Here is a 20544-nt window from a genome sequence, read left to right on the forward strand (position 1 = left end):
GGAATTTTGCATTCTGATGAATTATTGGATTGCAATGGACCCATATACTGTTCCCGCACAGGTGCCCTCTTCTGTCTGTGTCCGCCAGTGCTCTTGGTATTAGGTTTACTTTAGTCTATGAACTCCTCACTGAAAAAAGCTGCAACATGAGAACATATTTAAAATTACCCTGGCATTGTCTGTTGTATGATTAATAAGTATACGCAGGCTTTATTGCTTGCATATGTGGCATTTATGGTAGATCCATACCAGTCATTGTAGTTGTAGAGAAGCTGGAGATTATCAGTACTGTAATACTGCCATCTAGTGTTCGTATTGCTAAGTTCATGGACATTTGTTTTAATGTCATGCAAGTTTGACTAAACCAGAGGCCTGTCACTATAGTGCATATGAACACTGTTCAAAACATATCGAGCATGCACATCAGTAATAGTATGATAGGGAAAAATTATACTGCTCAAAAACACTAAGGGAACACTTGCACATCTCAGTATAACCGGAAATCAGTTAAACTTCAGGGATACAAATCTGTCCAGTAGTAACCTTGTCACTACCAGTAGCATGAGCCCATTCAGGTTGCACGGGTAGTCCCCTTACACCAGGATGGCACATCCACACGTACTATTGCAAAAATGTTTGCTCCATGCTCTTGAGATTGTGCTGGGAAACACCGCAAATACCAGGACACAGGTCATTACTCAAGGAGAACCAAACAGGGCAGTAAAAGGGCATCAACCCAGCAGCACGACTAGTATCTGCTCCTTTTTGTGGAGAGGAAAGTAGCCCCTGAGAGACTATTTTCAGGGGACTACTGGTGTGCATGTTTGCCAGAAACTAACTCCATGAGGGTGACATGATGGCCTGATGTTCCTCTTGGTGCAGGACAATGCCCAGCCTCATGTGGCTTCAAAGAAATTTATGTCATTGACTGGTCTTCACATTCCCAAGACCTAAATCCAATTGAAAACCTTTGGGACATTATGTACCAGACACCACAAAGTAGAGCCATAGACTGCTGCCGTGATCCAGGTATGGGAGGGGATCCCCCAAGACACCATACGATGTCTCATTAGGAGCATGCCCAGACATCGTTAGGAGTGCATACAGGCACAGGGCTCATATGTGGCACCCCTGAGGGTTCAGTTGCCACAGAGGTACTACACCTCACCCAGAGGTGTGGTATCCCCTTCTCTCAGGTAAGGAGGGAGTGCTGCCCGGAACCCCAACACCTGCATCCAACACTACACTGCTCCAGGCCGGCTGGAAGGGCAAGATGCTATGTGTTTCCTGCTGAGCCCTGTCCCTGGCTGGAGTGGGGGGAACCCAGAGGTGGGGGGAACCAGTAGTGGGTGTGGGTGGAGGAAGCAGTTTAGGGGAGCACCATAGTAGTAGGTATATAAAGGGAAGCCATTTTAGGGTGGCAGATCAGTTCAGTTCAGAAGAACAGTTCAGTAAGACAGGGAGCAGAGTCTCTTTAGGAGTTCTGCTCCACAAGTAGGGCCCAGTCCTAGAGGCCCAGGTGTGGAGCTGATTAGTAGGCTCCGTTCTAAGGAAGGGATCCCAGGGCGTACAGCGAGTGTAGGACGGCACCCGTACGACCCGAATCTGTCAGAAGACAGAGGGATCATAGGCCGCAAGAAGGGGACCGGCCCCTGGTCCAGCCGTGTTACTCTACGTCTCGGCTGGGAAAACCGGAGGCTTCTGGCTTATATAGTCAGACGCCGAAGCCCCGTTCTAATCTCCGTGAGGGTCAAGCAGGTCCGGGAACTCTGAAGAGACAGGAGGGACTTCAGAGCACCCGATTGGGATTGAGAGTGGGAAGCGCAGGGCAGGAGGGAGAAAGACCCAGCGTGAAGACGGTCTAGCTAGGAACACAAGAAAGTTGGGTTCTGCCAGGTACTCCTAATCTGCCTGAGGAAGTGCTGAACCCCTACCTGGTGAACACAGCGCGACGTGGGAGGCTGACACCTGTACAGTGCACCAGTGGAACTGTCATAAGAACTGTGAGTAAAACTCAGATGACTGCACCGCACTGCCTCCGTCCCTTCTTTCGTCTCTCCCTCCCGGCACTACAACGCCCAGCGCACCTCACACTACCTACGCTGCCCTGGAGCTAGCTCTACCTGTGGAGAGCCACACCATCCCTGCTGCCGTAACACCAGCTCCAGAGGACTGCTCCGCAACTGCGGCACCCTTTAGCCGCAATCCACAGGTGGCGTCACAAACTTTCCAAATCCCCTATAAATATCCCCCCTTTTTACTGACCGCCCTGGGTCACGGACCGGGCCAGCCACCGTGATATTCCCCATACCGGCATCCATAAGAGGCCCGGCTGCCGAGTACCCCACGGCCCAGGGGGCGCGTCACATACACACTACTGAGTCATGTTATGAGTTGCCATGATGAAATTCATGCAAATTGGAACTGCTTGAAATTTCAATTTTTTACTTTCATTTTTGGGTGTTTTGGAATTCAGCTTTCAGTTGGTTGATGATTTTGGTTCCATTAAATATTGATAAGTTATTTTGTTTTCAATTTAAGTGTTTCCTTAATTTCTTTGAGCAGTGCACTTATAAAACAGACACACAATGCTCCTAGTGTCTCCTCATGGCTAGCATGTCCTCTGTTTTGACTGATGTCTCACCTAGAAAAGCTTCACATGGTGGAAAGAACATCAATCAAAGAAGAGTGGGCATGCTGGCAGCTAGGAAGCCATGACTAGACGGAGCAGCGCAAGGATGTTTTATAAGTAATTTTTCTCCATCATACTAAGGCTAATAATTTAAGCAGTGGCTTACTGTATTAACATTAAGTATAGCAGCGTGCCTGTGGTTTAGTCATGGCAATCGTTCTGATTCATTTAAGTGAATATGTATTTCTAATGAAGTGTAAGCAGCAGGAATAGTGATTTCACAGTGCAAGCTGACAAGGTAAGTAAGCTGAAGTAGACACCATGCAATACGATAAACTGGGGCGGTGCTCACATGGCCCTCATATTATATACCTGCCACTAAAATGCTGTAAGAAAGAGAATAGAAGCAAACTGTGGTGAATGTATATTACTTATTGTATATGAACCATTTTCATATTTTATTTTCCAACTCACAGCTGATCATATTGCTAAGCCAATATTTATCACTTGCCAGCTGCTAGGTTGCAATACACACTAGGTGGCGCTATGACTCTAGTCAGTTGCTATCCATGCCCCGCGATACAGATTATATAACACCCTAGCATATAACCTGAACAGTACTTGATGCAATAACAATGATAACTCACAGTGAAATTTGCTTGAATACGCTTTTGTTGAGGAAGATCACTTTTACCTTTGGATCTAACCCCAAGAGCCCTTATTTAATGGATCCCTCCTTCCATTGCAGTTTAGTCCATTTTTTTATTTATTTTCCTCACTTTTATAGCACCATCATATTCCACAGCACTTTACAGGCTTCATCATCATCACTGTCCCCATTGGGGCTCACAATCTAGATTCCCTATCAGTATGTCTTTGGATTGTGGGAGGAAACCAGAGAACATGGAGAAAACCCACACAAACACGGGGAGAACATACAAACTCCTTGCAGATGTTGTTCTTTGTAGGATTTGAACCCAGGACCCCAGCGCTGCAAGGCTGCAGTGCTAACCACTGAGCCAATGTGCTGTCCGTTACACAACAGGACTGATCCATCCAGACCACCAGAGAGGCCTCGGGGTATCCGATCACCCAGTACACGTAGGTCACCAGCCTCTCACAGACTGACATCCCATCTAATGCTTAGTAGGTTAGCTGTAGCCTCTCAAAGGTTGCTGTATTTCACAACCAACACTACACTGGCTCACCTTCGGATTGTCATCTCTCTCAGCTCAATCGCACAATACACATTAGTAGAATTGCAAAACAAACAACACATACAATATATCGACACAATGGAATGCAGTCTTCACAATCCTATGGTGAAGATTTATTATGTAGAAAAGGTGCCTTAAGCAACCAATTATGCAGCTGCTTTAATTTTCCCATGACCACTGAGCAATGTATATGTTCTCAAAGTGAATATTTTCTTGTAAAACTTGGTTAATATGAAAGGTTTAACCAAACAATTATTTCTTCTACAGAAGACTCATGCCAGGGAGACAAGTCCATATTCTGTCAGATGGAAGTTTTGGCACGTTACTGCTCTATACCTGGGTACAACAAGATGTGCTGTGAATCCTGCAGTAAGAAGATTGCTCCTACCGGCCTGACTCCAAGTTCAGAACATGCAGCTCTGGAACTCCGGGCACCTGAAGGTGCTATCCTTCCTAGTCCTATCCCACCGGTAACCTTTGTTCCAACATTTGTCTCGACTGAAACTTCAGTAGGTAACACTCCAGCGGAAGCATCATTATCTGCCCTCGGAGCTGAACAAACTCACCAGGATTCAGCTGCCAGCAATGGTACCAGTGGGTTTTCAATGGTGCAAGGGAAAAACAGCTCAGTTACCAATGTGGGTAGGCAGCGTTCTGAGGAAATCATTGGTGGACTTATTGAGAACCTAGGTATACCAATGAATAAAACCTTAGTCAATAAACAAAGCAGGGTTAGTACATTGGCATCATCTGAAGTACTAAGACGAAGAAGGGAAGATACTGAAGAAGAGCGCACAGTGGTTACATGAGCCGCCTTATAAACGATAAGGAGTGACGGGGCCGCCTCACTGGGAAGAGACAATTTTTTTAACAAAAAAATAGTAAGAAAAGGCTACTTTATAGGTGGCACTTTCAGTTATTGAGAAATGACAGAATTTTAATGCTATGATAAAATGCCTGGGCCTTAGTTCATATGGCCCTTTATTTTTACCTCACAGTGCGTGAATGCACTTTATGTCGTCATAAGGGTGCTACCACCTGGATTCAGAACGCAGAAATGAAACGGATGGATTTCTGTCACCTCAGTTCTTCAGGCCAGTGGTTGCTTTTTTTTTCTTTGTTTTGAGCTATGAAGAACTTGAAACCTGGTGCTTTATTTAGTTTAGAATAGGTTTCGAACTGCCATGGTTTTACATGTAAGTGGTGCTGTATTTGTATCTAATCAGTCTCTGTACCTCAATGAAGTTGGGTCAGCTGCAGTGAAACATTCTGATTTTCAAAGCTCCAAGGGCCCTTTAATATATATATGTATAGTGTATGTATTCAGAGACCATAGGAATAGACGAGATTAGTCTGGTACGATCCCCACACTGCTTTAGTTCATTGACAAGTCTCTCCCATGTGTATACATAAGGAGATATTTGTTAATCAACTGGGAGTGGCGCCGGGCTAGTCCCATTTATTCCTATAGTGCGCAGCCAACTCTTCAAATATAACTGACTGCAATCAAGTGACAGGTTCCCTTTATTTTATATAATCTATTGCTGCTATTAGATTATTATAATTGGAATTAGAAGAGATTGAGGGTACCATCACATAAACAACAGTCTGATTATGGGATTACTGAAAGCTTATATTTTCCTATTTATAACCGTTTGCTCTGTAAAATATAAGAATAACTTTTCGTAGGTAAATTCATTGGAATTCAGTAATACTCTGCTATTCCTAATTGGGTTTTCTCTCCCATATCCCAATATTCAATGAGTTAGACTTGATCAAGCCTATCTGATTGCAATACTAGTTAAGAGCAAGTTTGAGTCCACTTATATTGATTAAGATGTACATTTCATTGGTGCAATGTGATGTGAATTAGGACTGCATAGCATGTGATCTGGGATGGGTAAAAGTCAAACAAGCAGTAATTATTTGTTAGCAATAGCACACATTTGAAGAGTTTTCTTACACCCCCACATACATGGAGTAAACTAGTGATATCATTGAATATAATAGGAGGGAAATCTGCAAAACTTTTCATAAATACGTGTGTCACCACCAAACATGAAGGTTAAGCCTCATTTATCCAATGTTTTAGTTCCCCAGACAGCCGTATACTATGTGCTCCTAATGACTTGACATACTCTCTCAGAAATCAAGCAGTCTCTTTTCACAAAAGACATTTAAGACGACTTTGAAATCCAAGAATTTATCCTGTCCATTAATGCTCAATTTAACTTTTGTCTCATTGTCTTGCCACTCAAGGGTGAAGAAGTGAACCTAGTTGGAATCTTTTCGCAAACCCAACCTTCTTCCCTAGTGTCTGTGATACATGCTCTTATGAAAGTGTCAGTGAAGACTTATCTATTTCTTATCTACAAGATACAGTGTGTAACTTGAAGCTCTTGGTCCATGATGCAAAATGTGAAACAAGGCATCTCACCTAATCTTTGCCATTTTTTTAAACTTCTGTGCCACAAAGGCCACTGGGTCCTCTTTGGCACCATGGACTGGTAGGAAATGTATCTGCTGGCTACACCACAATATACGACTGTGACTTTCTTTAACACCTTTGTCACTTAGGAGTATTTGGGATGCCAGCAGTATGGTGGAAGAGGTCAGGTTGCATCTCTGCTTCTCACTCATTTGTAACTAGATAAGAAGCAAGAAATTAAAACCACCATTCCAAGTCATAGTTCATAACACCTATCAAGAATGAAAGTTTAGTTAGTTTAGGCACTTCCAATTTTGACCCACTCATTAATAAATGAAGTTGTATTTATTTGATGGTCCGAACTTCTTAGGATTACAACCGTTCCAACAAAAAGCTTTTATTTCATTGGTTGCTTGACTAGATAAACCATCCAATAACTCCATGCTAACTACGTGGCACCAAAGTCCGTTACTTGATATGTATATTTTTTTTTACAAAATTACTTGCACAAATGGAGCGGGAAGGAAGCCCATTGGCAAATACTTGAACCTTCCATCACTGCTACTTCATCCCAGGAAGGGAGGGTTGAGAACTTCTTTCCTTAATGCTTGTGCATTAAAGCATCACTCCAGTGTTTTTTTTCTATTTCAGTGCTGGAGTGGTGCCACTAATGTAAGATCACTGCCCTTAGTATTATACTTACCAGCTGTTGTCTTCAGCTGTTCCCAGCACTTCTACGGTCCTGATCCACCATCTTGTGACCTCAACTTCTGACTGACCGGAAGACAGAGGTAACAGTCACAAGCTCTAAATGTAGGTCTATGAAAACGTCATTCTGGCTTTCATAGACTTACATTGAGAAGTGACTTTCAGATTGCCCAGCAAACACTTATACAATCTGCCAGGTCACAAACTGCAGAAGACGACCGGAGCGGCGCAGATAATAGATGAAAATTGCAGCCAGTGAGTATAAGACTAGGGGCAAGGAACTTACATTAATGGCAACACTCACGAGCTGAAATGAAAAAAAAAATGCTGGAGTGGTGTCTTAACATTGCAATAATTTGTAGAGTCCTTTGGAGGTTCACAACATACATTGGTGAAAGCACCACCTTCAGTAATGCCTCCATCCTCCATGGACACACAGCAGACACAGATGCTCTGCAACTCTGGATATTACTAACTTTACTACGGAACAATTTATATTGTGTTTCTCATCTGATGATATGACTGAATCATAATTTAAAAAGGCTTGTCAAGAATGATTAAGATGCAACATATATTGGGTGCTTGGGCAACTTGGGCAAAGTTATCTTATCAGGGTGTTAACATAACAGATATTTAAACTCTTGTGAATTCTATATATTGGATATTTTAGCAACTTTGTCTCTCATTGGAAACAAGTGATACTTTATGCGAGTTGAAATGTGCATCTGTAGGGCTTTAACAGTAAGCCTATTTAGACAAGAAGTACACAAAGAAGATTCAAATGTAGTTTCAAAGAACTGCTGTTGGTTATATCGGACATCAGGTTTCTTATCATTTTGTTAGTTCGGCACAGTGTGTTCCACAGGGTCTAACTTACTACCTCTGGCATAGAGAAGTTTAAAACAAAGAGAGGTGCTATCTAATGATGTTCCAAACTGAGCTTTTAGACAGAAATAACAATTCTATTGATATGTTTGGTAAATGAGTTGAGTATTTTGCAATAAATATGCCCAACACTTGGATTTCTGCCTTTTTAATTCAGTTTTATTTTGCAACTTTTTGAGTTTATTTGTATTTGTGCATGTGTTATGATATTATCTATTTATGGCTTTCTTATGAATAACTTGCTAAAAATATATGCACTGCTTACTTCTGCAATGATCAGATCCCTAATCAGTTTCCACTGATTCTAGAAAAATCAGTGGATAGATTTTCTATATGACGTTTTATGTACTTACAGATTTTACTTTGTTTTCTTGCCGAGTCAGATGTATAATATTTATCAATCTAATTGTACAAAAAAAAAAAGAATTTTGTTAGGGCGAATAATCATGGTCGGCGTCAGCACCCGGTGCCTGGGGCCCTGGACCTTCAGCAGGGCCCACTTGCAGTCGGGGCCCGCGCCGCTCCCCCAGCATCTGTGCAGGACCACCAGCGCTGCTTGATTGCTGTCGCTTTACCAGACATGGCCACGCGCAGTGTCATTACTAGCAGACACAGCCGCACAGCCCACTGCGCATGGCCATGTCTGGTGAAGTGACAGCACTCAAACAGCGCCGGAGGTCCTGCACAGATGCTGGGGGAGCGGCCCGGGTCCGGACGGTGAGTGGCCCCGCTGATGGTCAAGGGCCATGTCTGTGACGGCCATCAAACACACGCCGGAGGCCCTGCACTCCCACATTCCTGAGGAGCTGGATGGGACACAGGCGGGGGCAGGTAAGCGAGGCTTGTTGCCAGCCTCCCCAATTCCCATATTAAAATTATTTCTAATGTGTCTGTATGTGCATGCATGATGTGAATGTCTGTGTATGTCGGTGTGTATGACTGTGTATATATTTATGTCTGTTTTATATGTGTTTTTAAGAATTTGTGTTCAAGTATGTATGTATGTCTGTATGTTTAAGTATGTGCATGTCTGCGTATTGCATGTCTGTGTACCATGTGCATGTGTGTATGTGTGTGCATGCCTGCATGTGTGTCATGTCTGCGTACTGTGTGTGTGCATGTTTGCGTACTGTGTGTGTGCATGTCTACATACTGTGTGGGTGCGTGCGTGTATGTCTGCGTACTGTGTGTGTGCATGTCTGAGTACTGTGTGCGTGTGTACGTACTGTGTGTGTGCATGTCTGCGTACTGTGTGTGTGCATGTCTGCATACTGTGTGTGCATGTCTGCATACTGTGTGTGTGCGCATGTCTGCATACTGCGTGCATATCTGCATACTGTGTGCGTGTGCTTGTCTGCGTACTGTGTGTATGTGGCGTGTGTGCATGTCTGCGTACTGTGTGGTGTGTATGTGCGTGTATGCATGTCTGCGTACTGTGTGTGTGTGCATGTCTCTGCGTACTGTGGGTGTGTATGCATGTCTGCCTACTGTGCATGTGTTTGCGTGCATGTCTGCCTACTATGCGTGTGTGTGTATGTCTGCGTACTTTGTGTGTGTGTACAGTACAGACCAAAAGTTTGGACACACCTTCTCATTTAAAGATTTTTCTGTATTTTCTTGACTATGAAAATTGTACATTCACACTGAAGGCATCAAAACTATGAATTAACACATGTGGAATTATATCCTTAACAAAAAAGTGTGAAACAACTGAAAATATGTCTTATATTCTAGGTTCTTCAAAGTAGCCACCTTTTGCTTTGATGACTGCTTTGCATACTCTTGGCATTCTCTTGATGAGCTTCAAGAGGTAGTCACCGGAAATGGTCTTCCAACAATCTTGAAGGAGTTCCCAGAGATGCTTAGCACTTGTTGGCCCTTTTGCCTTCACACAGCCTGGAGGTGTGTTTGGGGTCATTGTCCTGTTGAAAAATCAATGATGGTCCAACTAAACGCAAACCGGATGGAATAGCATGCCGCTGCAAGATGCTGTGGTAGCCATGCTGGTTCAGTATGCCTTCAATTTTGAATAAATCCCCAACAGTGTCACCAGCAAAGCACCCCACACCATCACACCTCCTCCTCCATGCTTCACGGTGGGAACCAGGCATGTAGAGTCCATCCGTTCATCTTTTCTGCGTCGCACAAAGACACAGTGTTTGGAACCAAAGATCTCAAATTTGGACTCATCAGACCAAAGCACAGATTTCCACTGGTCTAATGTCCATTCCTTGTGTTCTTTGGCCCAAACAAGTCTCTTCTGCTTGTTGCCTGTCCTTAGCAGTGGTTTCCTAGCAGCTATTTTACCATGAAGGCCTGCTGCACAAAGTCTCCTCTTAACAGTTGTTGTAGAGATGTGTCTTCTGCTAGAACTCAGTGTGGCATTGACATGGTCTCTAATCTGAGCTGCTGTTAACCTGCGATTTCTGAGGCTGGTGACTCGGATAAACTTATCCTCAGAAGCAGAGGTGACTCTTGGTCTTCCTTTCCTGGGGCGGTCCTCATGTGAGCCAGTTTCTTTGTAGCGCTTGATGGTTTTTGCAACTGCACTTGGGGACACTTTCAAAGTTTTCCCAATTTTTCGCACTGACTGACCTTCATTTCTTAAAGTAATGATGGCCACTCGTTTTTCTTTACTTAGCTGCTTTTTTCTTGCCATAATACAAATTCTAACAGTCTATTCAGTAGGACTATCAGCTGTGTATCCACCAGACTTCTGCACAACACAACTGATGGTCCCAACCCCATCTATAAGGCAAGAAATCCCACTTATTAAACCTGACAGGGCACACCTGTGAAGTGAAAACCATTTCCGGTGACTACCTCTTGAAGCTCATCAAGAGAATGCCACGAGTGTGCAAAGCAGTCATCAAAGCAAAAGGTGGCTACTTTGAAGAACCTAGAATATAAGACATATTTTCAGTTGTTTCACACTTTTTTGTTAAGTATATAATTCCACATGTGTTAATTCATAGTTTTGATGCCTTCAGTGTGAATGTACAATTTTCATAGTCATGAAATTACAGAAAAATCTTTAAATGAGAAGGTGTGTCCAAACTTTTGGTCTGTACTGTATGTCTGCGTACTTTGTGTGTGCGTGCATGTCTGCCTACTGTGCATGTGTGCATGTCTGCATATGTGAAGGATGAGGGGACAGCCTGGGCCCTGTGTTGTATACCTATATTTCTCCGCTGCAACTGTGCATCATGAATCGTGGTATGTGTTAAAGGGGCCCACTGAGACTCTTTCGCCGGGGGCCCACGAAAACCTGGAGCAAACTGTGGGCCCTGCTGAAGGTTCTGGGCAAACTGCATTACTGCAAAATGTTATTTATGATTTTGTTTAGTAAAAACTGATATTCGAGCTATATATAGTAAAAACATAAAACCTGCGGGTAACATATATACTGTATATACAACCCCTGGCAAAAATTATGGAATCACCAGGCTCGGAGGATGTTCATTCAGTTGTTTAATGTTGTTGAAAAAAAGCAGATCACAGACATGGCACAAAACTAAAGTCATTTCAAATGGCAACTTTAGGGCTTTAAGAAACACTAAGAGAAATCAAGATTAAAAATGTGGTACTCAGTAAGGGTAATTTTTTTCAGACACGCAGAGGGAAAAAATTATGGAATCACTCAATTCTGAGGAAAAAATGATGGAATCATGAAAAACAAACACACAAAAGAACACTCCAATACATCACTAGTATTTTGTCGCACCACCTCTGTCTTTAATAACAGCCTGCAGTCTCTGAGGCATGGACTTAATGAGTGACAAACAGTACTCTTCATCAGATCAGCTTTGCAGGTTGGAGCCTTGTCATGGACCATTTTCTTCAACTTCCACCAAAGATTTTCAATTGGATTGAGATCCGGACTATTCGCAGACCATGACATTGACCTTATGTGTCTTCTTTCAAGGAATGTTTTCACAGTTTTTGCTCTATGGCAGGATGCATTATCATCTTGAAAAATGATGTCATCATCCCCAAACATCCTTTCAATTGATAGGATAAGAAAACTGTCCAAAATATCAATGTAAACTTGGGCATTTCAGCCATCTCCCCAGTGCCTTTACCTGACATGCAGCCCCATATCATCAATGACTGTGGAAATTTGCATGTTCTCTTCATGCAGTCATCTTTATAAATCTCATTGGAACGGCACCAAACAAAAGTTCCAGCATCATCACCTTGTCCAATGCAGATTTGCGATTCATCACTGAATATGACTTTCATCCAATCATCCACAGTCCACGATTGCTTTTCCTTAGCCCATTGTAACCTTGTTTTTTTCTGTTTAGGTGTTAATGATGGCTTATGTTTAGCTTTTCTGTATATAAATCCCAATTGATTTAGGCGATTTCTTACAGTTCGGTCACAGACATTGACTTCAGTTTCCTCCCATTCGTTCCTCATTTGTTTTGTTGTGCATTTCCTGTTTTGGAGACATATTGCTTGAAGTTTCTGGTCTTGATGCTTTGATGTCTTCCTTGGTCTACCAGTATGTTTGCCTTTAACAACCTTCCCATGTTGTTTGTATTTGGTCCAGATTTTAGACACATCTGACTGTGAACAAACAACATCTTTTGCAACATTGCGTGATGATTTACCTTCTTTTAAGAGTTTGATAATCCTCTCCTTTGTTTCAATTGACATCTCTCGTGTTGGAGCCATGATTCATGTCAGTCCACTTGGTGCAACAGCTCTCCAAGGTGTGATCACTCCTTTTTAGATGCAGACTAACAAGCAGATCTAATTTGATGCAGGTGTTAATTTTGGAAATGAAAATTTCCAGGGTGATTCCATAATTTTTTCCTCAGAATTGAGCGATTCCATAATTTTTTCCCTCTGCTTGGTCTGAAAAAAATTACCCTTACTGAGTACCACATTTTTAATCTTGACTTCTTTTAGTGTTTCTTAAAGCTCTAAAGTTGCCATTTGAAATGATTTTAGTTTTGTGCCATGTCGGTGATCTGCTTTTTTTCAACAACATTAAACAACTGAATGGACATCCTCCGAGCCCGGTGATTCCATAATTTTTGCCAGGGGTTGTATATGTATATATATATATATATATATATATATATATATGTATATATATATATATATATATATATATATATATATATATATATATATATATATATATACATATATATATTTATATATATATATAATGCACAGTGCAGGCAGAGAGTGTCATAGTCGTTCATAGCAATCAGCTTTGCTTCTTTCATATTTCTAGATCTAATCTAAATAGTTGTTGTGGGCAAATTATTTGCCATCTTGTGTTTACATTACATGAGACCCTTTAAATAAAGTCTCCTGGCAAAATGGATACTTTGGTATACCTAGTGCCAGGAAGTTAACAGTCACTTTAGTTCCACCTATGGGCATCTACTCTACAAGTTAAAGGGAACTTGTCAGCAGGATTTTGCTAAGTAACCTACAGGCAGTGTCATGTTAGGCTTCTGCACTGATTAAAATGATACCTGAAGTGAAGAAATCGTCTTGTGGTTTTTGTGTAAACAGTGTTTGCAGTTTTGAGTTAATGATATGCTCGTGCTCTGTGGCGGGACAGTAGGCCGGGTCTTTCCTTGGTGCTCTAGGCCAGATCAGCAAGAAAAGACCTGTCCACAGGCCGCCCTGAAGCACAAGTATGTTCCTCACCATAGAGACAGCAGAGACAGCCTGTCTCTCTCTCTGTCTTATACATCAGTCACTCATATCTACACAGCCCCCTCCAGAGAGGCTACCACAGCTGCACAGACTATGTCAGTGACTGCACCACAGCAGCATAGAGTATGTCAGCAACCCCCGCCACAGTAGCACAGAGTATGTCAGCGACCCATGTCTGAGACAGACAGACAAAGAGAGACAGACACACAGACAGATACACAGAGAGAGAGACAGAGAGACACACAGAGACAGATACACAGAGAGAGACACAGGCAGACACAGAAAGATACACAGAGAGAGATAGAAAAAGAGAGAGAGAGAGAGATGCTGTGGTGGGGTTGCTGACATACTCTGTGCAAAACTGCGAACACTGATTACACATGAACCTCAAGACGGATTTCTTCACCTCAGGTATCATATTAATCAGTGCAGCAGCCCCAACATGATACTGCCTGTAGTTTACTTAACAAAATCCTGATGACAGGTTCCTTTAATATCCAATCTTTTAAAAAGCCTTAAAGAAAACCTGTCACAAACCCACTCAAACCATTAATATGATTGTATAGCTCTTTAAAATACATGCCAATTAATCCCTTTATGAACCCAAAGCACAATGCCAGAGGTGAGAGATTGTGTTCTGAAGTTCAGTTTGGAAGTGCATTGGGGCGTGATGATGCCATTCTAGCTTTTCAGCCTTTTGCTGTATTTCAAACCAGCAGGACCTCCACTGACTGACATGTTGTTTTTCCTGGACACAACTGCTGACCTATCAATCCTCCAGGGCAGGTGCTGCTAGGTAGGAAATACAGTGTGAGACTGAGAAGCTAGAAGTGCATCATCATGCCCCAATGCACTTCCAGACACAACTCCAAAATGCGATTTCTCGCTGCTGGAGAAGTGCATTGGGGTCATAAAGGGATTGATTGCCTTATTATTTAAAGGGCAATGCAATCTTATTAATGGTTTGCAGGGAAGTAAAAGTTTCTGACAGGTTCCTTTTAAAACATGACTATCTGCCAAACCAGGGACACACATCTGCAAACAGTATTGTTCCATAGACTTTGCTCCTCATGAATAGAGAACAGGGTAACCCTTACATTAGCTGGATCTCCCCAAATAAAGCTGCATTTAAGGCATCTCATCCAGCCAGTTAGTACTCTCTCCTCTACACACAAGGACGATAAATTCTGAAATAGCTGGCGACAGATGGTTATGTCTGAACTGGCTGATTTCCTTTGTCATGTTTAAAGCCTTTAAATGGAAAGGAGACATTGACTTACAAAGTAGCTTCTGTACCTGAAGCTGTCACTAGAGAGGAAATTTTCTTCCCTCTCTAGGTGAGCTGATTTGCAATAAATTCCTGTGTCATGCACTGTCACCCCTGGGCGTGCACTTAAGATAATTCAGTGTATTGATTTATCCTATAGTGGTCCTTTAAATCTTCTGTGTCAAATCAAGGTACATAGCTATTTATATGCTCTACTCACATATACTTTACTATTTGATTTTCAGATAATAGCTTTCTTGTTTCCCTGAAGTCAAATGAAAGGGTAACATTTTTCCCCAAAAAAACAATATTCATATAAGTATTACACATTTTGTAAGATATATATATATAGTACATACCCTAATAATTGTAAAATATTAAAATTCCATAATTGATCTTTATTGTGTAGACATAATATTGCTTGTTAATTTAGGATAGTTCTTTCAAAAAGTATCCATTTTGCCTCAACTTTGGTTCGGATAATTTTTGCTAACCCTATGAAATAGGATAGGTTGGAAGTACTCAATTGCGGAGCTGGCCGTCTTCTGATAGTGGCCGCGACTTGGTACTGTTCAAATCAATAGGAGGCGGATGTGTAGTACCCTGTGGTGGCCACTATCAGAACATGGCCCGCTCCGCAAGTGGGTACTTCTGGCTGGCGGCCGCTGCCACCTACACCGATAACAGCTGATTGGCGGGGGTGCCGGATGTCAGACCATGACCGATCAGACATTGATGACCTAAGGACAGGCCATCAATGCTAAAGTAGTGGACAACCTCTTTAACATCTGTGTGCCTCCAATTTTACACAGAAGCACATTGAGGTTTTTTTACTGCCAGTTTCTATTTTAATCCATGAGATTGTTTCAAAAAGCACTGAAAACCCCATTATGGAAGTACTACAGCAATGCGTCAATATGCATTATCATCTGACAAAAAAGCCACAAAGGGATTTATTAAAAGTTCAGAAGTGTTGGTAAAAGTTTCCAAAAAGATTTCACGAATGATCCCTATTCAGTACACTTACAATCACCCTGTCATATTCATTCATTGTGGCATTACATGATATATTATATTCACTCACTGGCTGCAATTATTTACAATGCAATGGCTTAAAAAAGGCTTGATTTGGACAATTATACGGGTTTTCCAACCCTTTTTATTTTATGTTACCAAGGTCCCAAGTGTGCTCTAAAAATAAGAAAATGCATATACTCATGTAATGATGCATAGGGGGTGGTGTAAAGAGCTACAAAGGATCATTGGGTAAAAATGTGTTTTTTAATATTTATTTTGGCAAAATAAAAAAAAGAGAAGGTCAAACCCTCAAAATCTTTTGTAATATCTCCACATATAACTCCCCTTTTATATGTATAACTTTGGTTCTAATTATGTACATTAGAAGAGTGTCCTGACAGCAAACTTCAGGATCACTTTTCATTAGTAAAATCCCCTTTTACTTTCCAAACATACAGTATATACAAGCATGTATCTGCAGCCGGCATATTCAGAGCATATTATAAATGCAATCCTCATTTTAACACTGTGACTGCTCATACTGGTGTCATAACTTGTGTTTATAGACAGATATAGATCGGATCTTTACAATAGTCAACTGACTCAACTGACTTACATAGGGGTCTGGCAAAGTTCTGAACGCAGATGTAAACCGAGCTTCTTAAAATGGAGACCATCTTTCTCAAGAAATTATTTTTGAAATGAAACCAAAAATAAAGTTTTATAAGCTCTGATCAGTAGCTTTCTTATTAATATGCACGGTGCTCTTGTAAAACTACCAAAGATCCTGTATCCAATACTAATAGTTGGTAAGACCAAAATGGTAATTTAACAGTTAAGCATAACTTGAAAAAGTTTCCAGTTGGAAACATTGGAGTTATTTATTGCATTTAACTATGTAACAGTGGATTTGATTCCCTATCCACATGTAAGAGTGTGCAGAAATAGGATATAAATAGGACACATGGAGAAATCTGTATGCCTCAGTCAGTATTTACAGGCATCTTTACAAGACGAAAAATTTAAACTTTTACCCATGGAATTAAATCATGGAAAAACTATTTAATAGACAGTCCTTAGTTAAAGGAGCTGCTCAGTACTTGGACTACCCCTTCTTAAATACCCAAATGCCCCAAGTAAAATAAGAAAAGCTTATACTCACCCTTAGCACCAGTCTCGTACCAGCAGCCTTCCAGTGTTCGTGTCACATTATGTGAGCGCTGCAGCCAATCACCAGTCGCTGATCGGCTGCTGCTCTTCAGTATTCTGTCAGAGTGTCCACTGTGATGAAATAGTAAAGGCAACAGCTGGTCAAAACTGATAATTGGCTGCCGAGCTCACAGGGTATAACAATGTCACGCAGGCATTGGGTGACCCGGCGCCAACGGTGCTGGAATGGCGCTGGTGCTAGGAGCGAGTATTGGTTGTTCTTATTTTACTCTGGGGACTTGGGAATTTAAAAAAGGGGTTTTCCAAATAGTGGACAACACCTTTTAAGATACAAATCTTTCTATATAAAATGTTTTTGATTTTGGAAGACGCCCTATATACCAGTAAGAATAATTTAAAACATCTGATATAGCCCTTCTGAAAGAGAATCTGTCAGCAGATTTTTTCTATGTAATTTGAGGACAGCATGTTGTAGAGGTTAAAACACAGATTTCAGCAATTTGTCTCTTATCAAGCTCAGTGGTTTTGTTTTATGAGCGAGCGTGCTCGTTTAACCCTTTCACTGAGCACACTTGGGTGCTTTCTGAGTATCTTCGGCGTGCTTGTATATTAAGTTTGAGTCCCTGCATCTGCATGATTTATGAGTTTTAGTCAGCCTCAACACATGTAAGGATTCCCTAACAAACAGGCAATCTCTGCATGTGTTGAGGCTGACTAACAGCCATAAACCATGCAGATGCAGGGACTCGAACTTAATATACGAGCACGCCGAAGATACTCGGAAAGCTCCCGAGCATGCTCGGCGAAAGGGTTAAACGAACTCACTCGCTCATCACTACTTGCAATGATTGTTTTAGCACAGTAGCTTGCTGTTGCTCAGACACAGCTGCTTGTGCCACCTGGTCCAGCAACGCCCCCTCCTGTGATGAGCACCTCACAATGCCTATAGACATTGTATATGGAGAGCCTGGTGTGGGCGGGGTTAGCTTTCTCAGCTCTGCTTCATTGCTAAATCTAATAACTCTGATTGTGTGAGAACGGCTGTACCCAGTAATCTAAATGATACATCATTGGATTCAACTTCTCTTTGCCTACATCAGGCTGCTCTCAGATGAAGTAGCCAAAACCTGCAAAAAGTTGCCTTTAAACATGGGCAACTTCCCTTGCGTTTTGTTGGGATTAGAAAAATATGTCTGCTTTCTTACAAAAAAAACAGGTCCACATTTGGTCATTGAGTGTGTCTGGCATTGCAGTTAGCCAAAAGTGAAATTAATGATATTGAGCTATAATACCAAACACAACCTTTGGACAGGTGTGGTGCAGTTTTAGACAAAATAGCCATGTTTTTCAAATCCTGGACAATCCCTTTAATGAAATGTCCAGTAACACAGGGTTGGACTGGTTTCTCACTAGCCAAAGACTGAAATCAGAGATACGTATATCACGGACTGACCATGACTTCAGTACTGACTGTGGGTCTCCTGACCAGAAGTCAACAGCATCATATATGCGTGGGAGGCTGTTGATTTTGGGTACAGAAATCATGACCAATATTCGGACTGTGTTTTGCGGACATCTGAATTCCCCATCAGGCTTTATTCATACATCAATATTTTTGATCAGGATTTGTATGCCAAAACCAGGAGTATCTCCAAAAAAACAGAACAAGTGTCAATCTTTCAATTATAGTATTTCTCTGCAAGTTCCACTCCTGGTTTTGGCATACAATCACTGATGAAAAATACAGACCAAATACTGACATGTGAAAAAGCCCTTGGAGGCATCCGGGATGTCTCTACAACGTAACTTAAATATTTTTTAAGGATATTTTCCCTTGTACAATCTTCTACAATTTGGTTTTGGTGAAAATAATAAAAGGAAGGATGGTGCATGATACAGATCTTCCTAATTTTACTGTGAATCTGGCTCAATTTCAGTATCAGCACTAAAATCTCATTTGTTACATATATTTCCTAAAATCATTCAAATGGGTTGTCTAGTTATTAAAAAATTTCCATGAAATAAATATATCATCTCTTGATTTTTGGTGCTACCTTTGCCTTTGCAATGTCATATCACATTGTCCAAAGAAATATGACATCAGCGACTGTCACTGGATTGCATGAACAGGACATCACAGAGGCTAAAGTTGCGTGAGTGAAATAAACAGGTGCAGACTTTAATTTCAGATATCGTAGAGACACTGCTCCGGGTATAATGCATTTTCTTCTAGTTAGCCTGACTTACTAGTTTATTTGTTTGTAGTTTCTTTTTAAGATTTGGCTTTTTAAATATTGGATTTTCACTTACAGTAGAATTTATATTTTAATGGAGGTTCCCTTCCTTTCACATAGTGAACCAAATGCCACGTGTAGCTGCGTGTATACAAAGATGCTTCCCACTTATCATATCACTCATTCCTGTTCAGTAGCAATGTCCAGTGTTATGGATTGTATAGTTTTTGTACATATAAGATTCAGAGTTTTTAATTTGCTATATTTATTGATTTTGTTTTTTGTTTTTTTTAAACATTCTTAACCATGTGAAAAGCTTGTTTTCCCTTTTTTTAAAAAATGCAAAAAAATGTTGTATGTATTAATATTGATGCTATAGTTATGTTATGTTTGTATTATTGCTATCAGAAATGGAAAGACCTCATCTCTGGAACAGTTTTCAATCAACCCAAATAAAGATTTAGTAATGTATTTTGCGATCTACCTGTGATTTTTTTCTCTAATGGCTTTTCTACATTTACGTACCTTGGCTATTGGTGGGGATCTTAGAGGTAGAACCAGGGGCGTAACGACCTGATGCCAGCAGAAACTTCAACTGGATGTGTGTCCTTGGATGCATATCCAGTTGAAGTGTATTGCAGCGCACAGACCCGTCTGGTCCGTGCACAGCAATACATGCTGCTGGCCTATCAGAAGCCAGCAGCTGACGTCGGCATGCACATGACGGGGTGCATGGCAGTGATATCATGCGCTCCCATCACTTGCATGCTGAATTCAGCTGCCGACTTCAGAAGAAGACGCCGCACGGCGGGGAGCAAAGGGAAGGTGAGCATAATGGTTTATTTTTTTCTATGCATGAAAGAACAGCGGCAGAATGGGGGACATATACCAGCATGGGGCCCAGGATAAGGGACATATTACCAGGATGGGTCCCAGGAAAAGGGACATATACCTGGATAAGGGACATTTTACCAGGATAAGGGACATTTACAAGAATGGGGCCCAGGATAAGGGAAATATATGTTTAGGGCGGCCTATCACGTTCCCTAATCTAAGTCCTTTTTATATTTTTATAGCCCATTCATTATGTCTCCAAACAAAAGTCTCCACCAAACTCCACTGCACCCAAAAGCACTACAGATGCTGGCTGGTGACGAGCTCATGCAGCCTTTATCTATCCCTCATCCAATCAAGATGGCTGGACTATCATTGTAAATAAGCCCCTGTACTTTGTGTCACCCCCACCTCATTGTAGATTGTAAGCTCTTACGAGCAGGGTCATCGTTATTTTTTCTTTAATT

General features: G+C 41.5%; 1 protein-coding gene across 3 annotated transcripts in view; it reads left to right on the forward strand.

Moving 5' to 3' along the window:
• Window positions 1–8419, forward strand: part of ADAMTS14 (ADAM metallopeptidase with thrombospondin type 1 motif 14) — a 213834-nt gene extending 205415 nt beyond the window's left edge. For all 3 annotated transcript variants that reach the window (XM_073685737.1, XM_073685738.1, XM_073685739.1), the window contains exon 22: window positions 4117–8419. In XM_073685737.1, the coding sequence (XP_073541838.1) occupies window positions 4117–4658 (542 nt within the window). In that variant the 3' untranslated portion in view covers window positions 4659–8419. The remainder of the gene's footprint in view (window positions 1–4116) is intronic.
• Window positions 8420–20544: the final 12125 nt, after the last annotated feature.

The sequence above is a fragment of the Phyllobates terribilis genome, unplaced genomic scaffold, assembly GCF_046119375.1.
Source record: "Phyllobates terribilis strain yellow unplaced genomic scaffold, ASM4611937v1 Scaffold_5__5_contigs__length_657084704, whole genome shotgun sequence".
Taxonomy (NCBI): domain Eukaryota; kingdom Metazoa; phylum Chordata; class Amphibia; order Anura; family Dendrobatidae; genus Phyllobates; species Phyllobates terribilis.